Source organism: Dendropsophus ebraccatus, chromosome 6 (assembly GCF_027789765.1).
Source record: "Dendropsophus ebraccatus isolate aDenEbr1 chromosome 6, aDenEbr1.pat, whole genome shotgun sequence".
In the NCBI taxonomy this organism is placed as follows: Eukaryota; Metazoa; Chordata; class Amphibia; order Anura; family Hylidae; genus Dendropsophus; species Dendropsophus ebraccatus.
The window spans coordinates 148,944,121-148,955,941 of NC_091459.1; the positions used below are offsets into that span (position 1 = coordinate 148,944,121).

The 11,821-nt window shown below is 41.9% G+C and overlaps 2 protein-coding genes across 2 annotated transcripts; one reads left to right on the forward strand and one right to left on the reverse strand.

Moving 5' to 3' along the window:
- Positions 1-529: 529 nt before the first annotated feature.
- On the forward strand, positions 530-1,468 carry LOC138795354 (olfactory receptor 5V1-like). Its single transcript, XM_069974342.1, has one exon. The coding sequence runs from the start codon at positions 530-532 to the stop codon at positions 1,466-1,468; it is 939 nt and encodes a 312-aa protein (XP_069830443.1).
- Positions 1,469-3,238: 1,770 nt separating this feature from the next.
- On the reverse strand, positions 3,239-4,189 carry LOC138795355 (olfactory receptor 5V1-like). Its single transcript, XM_069974343.1, has one exon. It carries the CDS (start codon positions 4,187-4,189, stop codon positions 3,239-3,241), a length of 951 nt encoding a protein of 316 aa, XP_069830444.1.
- Between the last annotated feature and the right edge of the window lie 7,632 nt (positions 4,190-11,821).

Genomic DNA, 11,821 nt, shown 5'->3' on the forward strand with positions numbered 1-11,821 from the left:
CCCTCTCGAGCATCTGACGTCCTGAGAAAAGTAGAGTCTCCTCGCCACATCATACCCCCTGATCGCCTGATGCTGGTCGCCACCTCAGTTCATCAGAATGTTCCCCCCGGAAAGAACTATGTATGACCCACACTCCGAAGAAGAATTTTGAAATGAGGACATTCTTCTTTGATTGCCAGGCATCCTGGAACCCGCAAGACTGGGCAACTCATCTCCCGCCACTACTGGTGGCTGAAGACGTCAAGGACTTTGTGGCTTCTGGTACCATTCCAGACCCAATAGACACATCAGACACATGACAAGGCCTAGCAGGGAGGCACAGCTATAAACGTAATAAGAACCAATTGCAAAGTTTCTTAACTTCTAATTACTTATTTTAGATATAGCTATGGAGGTGGGAATACCTCTTTAAGGAGTTAAAAAATGTATAAATTGTATTAAATATTATAAAAGTTGTATAATTTGTTATATTTAGGATTTGTGTTCTCTTTTATCCAGGAATATAAGTGTAAGAAATGTCATCTATAGGATGGATCCTGGAAACCAAACGGACATCAAGGAGTTTGTCTTGACTGGATTTTCTCAGAGTTTGCCAACAAGAATTCTGTTATTCGTTCTCTTCTTGTTCTTTTATACACTAACGATATTTGGGAATGGTTTTCTGATCTTCGCGGTTGTTCTCAGTCCTCAGATCCATACTCCTATGTATTATTTCCTCTGTAATTTGTCTTTTTTGGACTTGTGCTACTCTTCAAATTCTCTTCCAAAAATGCTACTTGATGTATTCTCGAAAAGAAGAAGAATATCAGTCATCGCCTGCTTGACACAAATGAACTTTGGTCTGTTTCTAGGAGTAACTGAGTGTCTATTACTGGCGGTGATGGCCTATGACCGGTATATCGCTATATGCTCCCCCTTACATTACACCACCATTATGAGTTGGAGGCTATGTGGCTACATCACTGTCCCTATATGCATAGGAAGTTTTTTCCTCTCCACTGTTCCCACCATGGTCAGACCTCTCATCTTCTGCAAAGAGAACCAAATAAACCATTTTGTTTGTGAGATACTGGTCCTTTTAGCTCTAGCCTGTGGTGATCTCTCATTTTATAAGATAGCCATAGTTATTATCAGTTTATTCACACTGTTATCACCTTTCATCTTTATTGTAATCTCTTATATTTGTATCATTGTATCCATATTGAATATTCGTTCCACCGATGGAAGATCCAAGGCTTTCTCCACCTGCGCCTCCCACCTCACTGTGGTGCTGATGTTTTACGGGACAAGCATGGCCATGTACATAGGACATACTAAAACCTTTTCTTCTAACCTGAAATACATTTCTCTAGTTTATGGGGTGGTGACGCCTGTGCTGAACCCTATAATATACAGCCTGAGGAACAACGATATAAAAGAGGCGTTTCAGAAAATATTGACAAATTATCTTGGAAACCATAGGATATGACAAATTTTGCAAAGAAATAAAGATTGAGCGTTAACATGGAAATGAGGTCACAAGGTCAAGGGCCAACATGTTCCATTGATTGGGGTGGGTTTACTATTGCAAAGGTGCCAGATTTTTGGTGTAATTTGGACCAAATAGCTGATGTATATGCCAAGCACCACAATTATGTTTCAGACACTCTTGCCTCTCTTTCCAGTCAGGGTAGACTCTCCACCAAATGGATGACATACTTGGTAGATCATTTGTAGACAGCTGTTCTGAGCACAGCATGATGCTTGTTGGCTAGAGAGAGGCCTTTGACACAGGGTGTCATTTGTGAATAGAGACCCACTGGGTATATGGAGAAAAGTGATTCATATTAGCCATCCTCCAAAAGGAAGAGCCTCTCTCATACGAACCAGAGTCTTCTTCAAAAGGAAGAGTCACCCATCTGTAGACAGGGGTTTTATGGTTCATGCTCCTTGTCATAAAAGAGCAGGGTACTTGTTGGGTAAGCTTCTTGACACAAAGATAAACTTACTTATGTCAGAGGGTCAGGGTCCTTCAATCGTGTGTGATGATATTTCTAACAACAGAATTCTAGAGTTGCTTAGATGCATTGATATCTGTTTCCTATAGTGTGTGTCGGCAGAGGTAGTGCTTTAAGTTAATTTTCTCCTGTGGAAAATTTTTTACACCCCCACCTCCCCAACCTATGGTGGACCATTTATAAGACTGGTATCTTCACATGGTCATGGAGGAAAAAATTTAATTGCTAGGTCACTGAGCAAACCAAACTTCCGGAATCGAGATTTGTTGCAAAAGTCACATCGTGAAGCAAACAAGCCAAATTTTAAAAACAAAGTTCAGGTGCAAGGGTTATTCATAATCCCTTGCAGCAGGGCAATTCACTGTAAGCCACTCCCCTGCCACATCACACTTTCTCATTCAACAAATACATACATATAAGGTGAAGCAAGTCAGCTCCTGTACAGTGAAGTGAACACATACTTTTATACTAGCTATAGAGAGATTGATTGATTGATTGATTGAAGGTTGATTAGGTATCAGGGACAGACATAGGTTAGTGTGAGGGTAGTAGTGTGAGCTATTTAGCTGTCAAATTGCTCCTGTCCTGTTACTTTTTGTGTCAGTGCACGATGTCCACAGCTCCCCTGAGTGAAGTTAATCCTGTGAAGCACTTGTCAGGTGTTCAGGTAACCTGTCCCAAAACCGTGTTCGGCAGCAGAATATTTTTTATTGTCAATGACACTTATTCTACTGCGAGACATGATTTAACAACAGGCAACATGACGCAACCTGAGAGGTGTTTCATATGATTAACTTAACCCAGGAGAGCTGTGGACAGTGGTGGATCATTGAGTCATTGTACACCAGTGATCCACCAATATCCACAGTTCTCCTGGGTGAAGTTAATCCTGTAAATAAAAAGAGAGTAAGTTGAAGCAATAATAAAGTCTTGTAACAGGCCGGTTCCTATAACTTTTTCTCCTAAGGAGAACGGCTGTAAAGGATGAAGTGGCCAACTCCCCAATACTGTTGTCTGAGGTAACTACAGGGACACCCTTGCTGTTGGTGAGGTGAAGTAGAAATCAGTAGAAATAGTGCTACATTTATTACAGGTTTTGACTCATAAAGAAAAGGAGAAAGAAACATAGAAGATTGTCGTCAGAAAAAAAACACATAGTCCATCTCATCCACCCTTATTTCCTTTATTATCCCAGGCCGGTTTACAGGTATGTACTGTAAATTTACCAACCACGTCTGATGCTATGCGGGACTTAAAAGGTGAAGATTGGATGTGACCATAGACCTCCATAAATGTCGAATAGCCCCTTGGACATCTTTATTTCTCAAGCTATAAATGATGGGGTTTAACATTGGGGTGACTGTTGTATAAAGCACAGACAAGAGTTTATCCAGTAAGTGTCCAGAGTGTTCAGGCTTCATATACATGATGATGGCCGAGCCATAGAAGAGGATGACTATGATAAGATGGGAGATACATGTGGAGAAAGCCTTGTATCTTTTAGACTGGATCCTTAGGACAGACAGGAGGATGTGAACGTAAGAACAAAGGATACATGATAGGGGTACCAGAAGCACTACAGCACTCCCCACCAGCTTAATCACATTGATTACAGAATCACCATTGCAAGAAAGAGTCATTAATGATGGAGCTTCACAGAAGAAGTGGTCAATTGTGACGAATCCACAATATCGCAGCTGATACAGAAAGTATATGTCCACCGACGATATGATGCCTCCAGTCAACCATGAAGCACCTATCATTCTAACACAAACCGTTGTCCTCATAACCACACTGTAACGTAAGGGGTTACTGATGGCAACATATCGATCATAAGCCATGAAGGCCAGAAGAATACACTCTGTCTCACCAAGGATGAGGAAACCATACACCTGAATCAGGCAACCCTCATAGGAAATACTCTTCTTCTCTCTCAAGAAATTGCTGAGCATCTTAGGAATGGTAATGGAAGTGAAGCAGATGTCCAGGAAAGATAGATTAGCCAGGAAGATATACATAGAATTGTGTAGTCGATGATCAGATCTTACGGCCACTATAAGCAGGAGGTTCCCGGTCACTGTGGTCATATACAGGATGAAGAAGACCTGAAAGAGAACAACCTGTACGATGTGCTCTGTGGAAAATCCAAGGAGAATGAATTCTGTCACTTGGCTGTAGTTTCTTATTTCCATGATGAGTAACGTCTTGAGCCAAAATCTGTAAAGATCCCAGCTAAATAACAATGTCATAGTCTTACTGGGACAAAAAAAGTCAAGAACCTCTAGAATGGGTCAAACTGTACTGTATATAGCTTGTCCATTGTAGATTCGGTAAGAAATCCACCCCACATGTCATAGTTCGGCAAAGACTAGAAGGAGTCCGTACCTCGTCTGGCCACTGGGTGCTGTGCAGATAGAGCGACATTGATTCATATTTAGATTATGATATGACACGTGTACAAGTCTAAACCAAAGCATACATGTTCTATCCTCTTGTGAGAGAACCAGAATGGACGGACCCTCACCCTTAACCTGCAGTCAAAAATTACATTGGGCATAGGGAACTATGGGTGCAGGCTGTGTAAAAGAGATAGAGGACTATGGGAGCAGTCTGTAAGGGAGGGTGTATGAGGAGAAGCTGGTTTTACAGAGAGGAGTATGAGATGTAGTCGGTAAGAGAGATGGTGCCAAGACCAGGAAAGCAGTCTATGGGAGATTTAGAGGACCATGGGAGCAAATTATAAGAGGGGCAGGATAGGGAGCCTGTGAGAGAGGGGAGGCCTTAAGGAGCAGTCTGTGAGAGAAAGGGAAACATAAGGACATAAGGAGAGAGGCGGGACTCGAGCATGCTCACTCAGCGTATGACTACTGGTGGATGAAGAAGGTTGATGCCGTCTTGGGAACCCTGGAAACATGGATATAGCCATGTGGAGGACATAGAAAAGAGGAATAATTTCCAGTCTAGGCCCAGTCTTCCTGCCACAATGACATTGCTGAAGCCCCGAGGAGCGAGTGTCCCACTGAATACCAACTCTTTTCTATCCTAGACCAGCAATGTTAATGCAAACATTAACCCCTTCTCTGCCCTAGGCTACCAGGCTAACCCCTTCTAAGCTGCCAGTGATACTGACAATTTCTTCTCTGTTCTGGACCATGAACCCATTTATTACAGTAGTTAGTCACAGTAAATTATTCGGTGGGGTAAATGAATATTGACTTGCTGCTGTTTTCGATCACTCACTTTAGTGGGAATAGCACCCAGATTCCACACTTCCCTGCCTACTATTTGTAGAAGATTAATGAAGACATTAGTGACGTTGGCATTAGGCCCCTGTATTGCAGTGCACCAAAGCTGGGCCAGAAAGGTTCTCTGCTGCCTGCTTAGTGCTTACTAAGAACTGGTAGGAGATGGAGTCACGGGACCATTAGGAGATGGAGTTATAGGACTAGTATAACTAGGACAAGATGGAGAAATAGGACTGGTAGGAGATGAAGATATAGGACTGGTAGGAGATGAAGAAATAGGACTGGTAGGAGATGAAGAAATAGGACTGGTAGTAGATGGACCCTCAATAAGTGTAGAGACAGCATCCAAAAATAGTGAAAAAAGTGTAGCTTTATTCACCAAGCCATGCAACGTTTCGGATGCTTGAGAAAGGCTGATATACAGCCGAAACGTTGCATGGCTTGGTGAATAAAGCTACACTTTTTTCACTATTTTTGGATGCTGTCTCTACACTTATTGAGGATTGCTGTCGGACTTGATCCAGTCTGGTGAGGCGTGCATCTGTTACTTCTTACTCAAATTGATTCACTTTTTTACTGAGTGCTGTTGGCCCCTTCTTATTGTGGTAGGAGATGGAGTCACAGGACTGGTAGGAGATGGGGTCATAGGACTGGTATTAGATGGGGTCATAGGACTGGTAGGAGATGGAGTCACAGGACTGGTAGGAGATGGAGTCACAGGACTGGTAGGAGATGGAGTCACAGGACTGGTAGGAGATGGAGTCACAGGACTGGTATTAGATGGGGTCATAGGACTGGTAGGAGATGGGGTCATAGGACTGGTAGGAGATGGAGTCACAGGACTGGTAGGAGATGTATTAACAGGACTTGTAGGAGATGGAGTTTAAACACTGGTATGAGATGGAGTCACAGGACTGGTAGAAGATGGAGTCATAGGACTGGTAGGAGATGGAGTCACAGGACTGGTAGGAGATGGAGTCACAGGACTGGTAGGAGATGGGGTTATAGGACTGGTAGGAGATGGAGTAACAGGACTTGTAGGAGATGGAGTTGCAATACTGGTATGAGATGGAGTCACACAGGACTGGTAGGAGATGGGGTCATAGGACTGGTTGGAAATGGGGTCACAATATTGGTAGTAGGGGATGGAATCATAGGACTGGTAGGAGATTGGGCCGTAGGACTGGTAAGAGATGAAATCACAATGCTGGTAGGAGATGGAGTCACAGGACTGGTAGGATATGGAGAAAAAGGACTGGTAGGAGAAGGAGTGGAGTCATAGCACTAGTAGGAGATAGAGTCATAGGACTGGTAGGAGATGGAGCCATAGGACTAGTAGTAGATGGAGTCACTGGACTGGTAGGAGATGGAGCCATAGGACACTATATGGCAGAGCCTGTTGGTAAACTGTAGTGGCAGATTTATGCCGCCTCCCGCAGTGATTGGCCATAAATCTCATTTAGCGGAACTGGAAACTGTAATCGTGTAAAAGAGAGGATTTTTTCTAAACTGGTGTAAAAGAAAACCCGAGCAACCAATCAGATTCCGCCTCTTATGTATCCAAGGCCCCTTCTGAAAATGAGAGCAGTAATCTGGTTGGTTGCAATGGTTAAACTGGTATAATGGCGGCTCTGATTATAATAGTTCAGGTCATTCACCCCGAGGTCATACTACATTACACATATTACAGGTCACTCTGATTATAATAGTTCAGGTCATTCACCCCAGGGTCATACTACATTACACATATTACAGGTCACTTATCACATTCTTAAAATTTAAAGGGGCTGTTCATCCTAAAAAAAAATTCAAATGAACTGGTGCCAGAGATTTGTAATTTATTTCTATTAAGAAATCTTCAGTCTCCGAAGTAAATTATAAATTTTCAGAATTTTTTTTTTGTTTTTTTCTGCTGGACTACCCCTTTAACCTTTAGACGATGGATACAGCAAGGGCGTCTGTCACCAGACGACCCATGACATACCTGTACACCATCAGGTGCCTACTGTGCTATGAAGGTGAGCTCAGGAGCTGTCGGCAGCCGGACCCTTAACATTAATGACAGACCTAAGTGACAGCAGCGGCTCCTGTTACTTAACAACGGTTTCCCTGAGCCCGGAGGAGGCTCCTTACCTCCGCGCGGTCTGATCAGTGCTCCTCTAATAGAGTCTTCCACAGACAGGCTCTATGTGAGGATAGCACAGCACTGATCACTATATGCTATCTAATGATTGCTGCTAAGAGTCCCCCAGTGCAAAATTCCAAAGTTACAAAATTGCATTTTTTTTCCAGTTTCCCCCCATAAATAATATTTTTGAGGTTCCACCATACATTTTATGGTAGATTGGAAGGCGCCATTACAAAGTACACCTGAACACAACAACCAGACCTTAGGTGGCAGGAAATAACAGCGATATAACGCTTAGAAGACGAGGAGGGAAAAACAGGAACAGGAAAAATGAAAATTGTTACTGGGTCATTTAGGCCATTTTGGGCTGAGGGGTCATAAAGGAGGTAAAGTAGGCTGAGAAGATATATATTGATTATGGCTGATAACTCATACCTGTATATATCGTCTGTATACGCTCCTGTTATTACAGCTGTTAACTGGTACATGTGTATATATCCTCTGTATACACTCCTGTGATAGTGGCTGATAACTGATACCTATATAGATATATATAGATATATATCCTCTGTATACAGTACTGTCATAGTGTCTGATAGCTGATATAACATACTGTATATCCTCTGTATACACTCCTGTGATAATGGCTGATAGCTGATACTTGTATATATATCCTGTTTATGTGGTGTCCCACCACGGGTGTTTCTGTTTTGAACACCCCTCACAAAAGCCTTGTACTTTGAAAGTAAAGTGGTGATGAAGTTATGTATAAGTTTTGCCACTAGATGTCCCTATGTATATTTCTGTATACTGTATGTTGCACAGCTGTAGTAATTTAAGAGTTACTGTATTGTATTTTGGGATTCTGTACACCTATGAGATATGCTGTTCTTTCTCTACCTATCTCTATCCTCTTTCCTTCCCACACTCTCTTCTCCACCACTCATAGGAGCTGTTACATACACCCTGTAGGAAGTAGTAGTAAAGCAACCCTTATACTCAAGATGCAGTATTAAACACTAAAGGGAGGACAAGTCATACCACCATACCTGTGCGCTGAGTTAGCACTGGCGTCACGACAAACTCCTAACCGGCTGAGCTATACTCCACCGACCAACCACCATAGAGGTGGCGTCACACATTACCATCTAGCAGGTGACCAGTCTCAGGGCAGCTACCACATATACACTCCTGTAATAATGGCTGATAACAGAGAGCAGTGTATATATCCAGTCCTTTGAGTATACACTGCTTTGATAATAGAGAACAATAGGAAGTAAGTGTTGTGCACATCTGGCAAGGTCAGGACCTGTACACAAACCTCCCCGCTGCCTAATCTACCTATGGGTCATATACAGTGTCACATGGTTTATATTATTCTATAATGGCATAGAAAGCACATATCTGTACATGATATATATTCATACACACTCCATATAGTGTTCTTACTAGTAATGGCAGGTGCATTATATGGCTATAAGGGCTCTGGATGACAAACTATTCCATTATAACACTCCAGTCCCTGACCCATTATAACATTCCAGATCCTGACCCATAATAACAACCCTGACCCATTATAACATTCCAGACTCTGATCCATTATAACATTCCAGATCCTAACCCATTATAACATTCCAGACTCTGATCCATTATAACATTACAGACCCATTATAATATTCCAGACTGATCCATTATAACATTCCAGATCCTGACCCATTATAACATTCCTGACCCATTATAACATTCCAGACCCTGACCCATTATAACATTCCTAACCCATTATAACATTCCAGACCCTGACCCATTATAACATTACTGACCCATTATAACATTCCAGACCCTGACCCATTATAACATTCCAGATCCTGACCCATAATAACAACCCTGACCCATTATAACATTCCAGACTCTGATCCATTATAACATTCCAGATCCTAACCCATTATAACATTCCAGACTCTGATCCATTATAACATTCCAGATCCTGACCCATTATAACATTCCTGACCCATTATAACATTCCAGACCCATTATAACATTCCTGACCCATTATAATATTCCAGACTCTGACCCATTATAACATTCCAGACCCATTATAACATTCCTGACCCATTATAACATTCCAGACCCATTATAACATTCCAGACCCTGACCCATTATAACATTACTGACCCATTATAACATTCCTGACCCATTATAACATTACAGACTCTGATCCATTATAACATTCCAGACCCATTCTAACATTCTAGACCTGACCCATTATAACATTCCAGACCCTGACCCATTATAACATTCCTGACCCATTATAACATTCCAGCCCCTGACCCATTATAACATTCCTGACCCTGGCCCATTATAACATTGCTTATCCATTATAACATTCCAGACCCTGACCCATTATAACATTCCAGACCCAATATAACATTCCTGGCCCTGCACGGTCAATGGTGAAAACACAATAAAAAATACCAAAATAGTCCAAATTCTTCTACCATTACTAATGTGACAACCACAGCTGCTATATACTCCCAGCACTGATACTAAGACCAGTACTGCTATAACTGCATCTACACTACTACTAATAACACACATACTATCAGATCATAATGCCCTCTTAGGCCATGTTCACATGGCGTGAGACACCGGACGTTCTGTGACCCAGGGAGGTCACAGAACGGCCGAGGTCAGAGGAGATCATCCGGGCCGGGACTGCAGTACTGCAGCCGGTATCTTCATTTCTGATTGATTGGGATGCGGGAGCAGCCATGTGCACCCGCATCCCAATTCCCTGCTGCACACAATGGGATTCCCTCTAGCTGCAGCACAATGTAAGTGAAGTATTTATCACGACAAATCGGCAACAACAACCGTGATTAATACTTAAATTTGTGTGAACACGGCCTTGTACAGAAAGCTTTGGTCACCTCAACTCACCTTAAAAAAAAAAAATTATGTAAAAGTAAGAAAAAAAACATTAAAATAATCGTCAGAAAAAGAAGTATGCCAGGGCACTCACCAGTAAACGTGCTGTAATCTTTATTGTATGAAATTCATTGTAGGTTAAAAAGCAGAGAGGACGCAGCACCCTCAGCAGGACAGCTGTTTCGCGTCTCCACGCTTCGTCAATCTCCGCCGATTCCTGTACGTCATCGGTAAATACACCTACTTGCATGACGTGTAGGAAAAAGGGCAAGTAGGTGTATTTACCTATGACGTACAGGAAGACTGACGAAGCGTGGAGACGCGAAACAGCTGTCCTGCTGAGGGTGCTGCGTCCTCTCTGCTTTTTAACCTGCAATGAATTTCATACAATAAAGATTACAGCAGGTTTACTGGTGAGTGCCCTGGCATACTTCTTTTTCTGACGATGATACACATGCTATGCTGCAACTCGCAAAGTGAGCTGTATAATCACTATCAACACGACTCCTATCTTCCTACGTATGACCCAGACCGTATGGAGGTGGTAGTGCCGCTAGCTTCCTCTTACATTAACATAATGATACCAACGCAGTTTTGGCCGTGGAATAAAGCGGACGTGTTATTTATGCTGCATGGAGAATGACGCAAAGTGGTGAGAAAGAAATAAAAGTGGCTGAATTGCAGCATCATGAAAGAGTTAATAAAATGATAAAAATTAATCCCAAAAAGGTGGTAACATTACATCTCATCCTACAGAAGAGCACAGCTCGTCCCCCGACCACCCACCCACCCCGGCTGCACAGCTGGAATTCTGAATGCAAAGATAACAAAGGAACAAAAGAATCTCTGTGTCCTTAAAAAATAATATTAAGCCGTATGTTACTATTACTATAATACTAGACTACAACTCCTACTAGTAATAGTATAACTACCCTCCTAATACTACATACAGCTAATAGTATAACTACCCCCCTAATACTACATACAGCTAATAGTATAACTACCCCCCTAATACTACATACAGCTAATAGTATAACTACCCCTCCTAATACTACATACAGCTAATAGTATAACTACCCCTCCTAATACTACATACAGCTAATAGTATAACTACCCCCCTAATACTACATACAGCTAATAGTATAACTACCCCTCCTAATACTACATACAGCTAATAGTATAACTACCCCCCTAATACTACATACAGCTAATAGTATAACTACCCCCCCCTAATACTACATACAGCTAATAGTATAACTACCCCTCCTAATACTACATACAGCTAATAGTATAACTACCCCCCTAATACTACATACAGCTAATAGTATAACTACCCCCCTAATACTACATACAGCTAATAGTATAACTACCCCCCTAATACTACATACAGCTAATAGTATAACTACCCCCCTAATACTACATACAGCTAATAGTATAACTACCCTCCTAATACTACATACAGCTAATAGTATAACTACCCCCCTAATACTACATACAGCTAATAGTATAACTACCCCTCCTAATAC

Bases quoted from the DNA above. Each gene is read 5' to 3' on its own strand.
- LOC138795354 (XM_069974342.1), top strand. From the start codon at position 530: ATGGATCCTGGAAACCAAACGGACATCAAGGAGTTTGTCTTGACTGGA.
- LOC138795355 (XM_069974343.1), bottom strand. From the start codon at position 4,189: ATGGAAATAAGAAACTACAGCCAAGTGACAGAATTCATTCTCCTTGGA.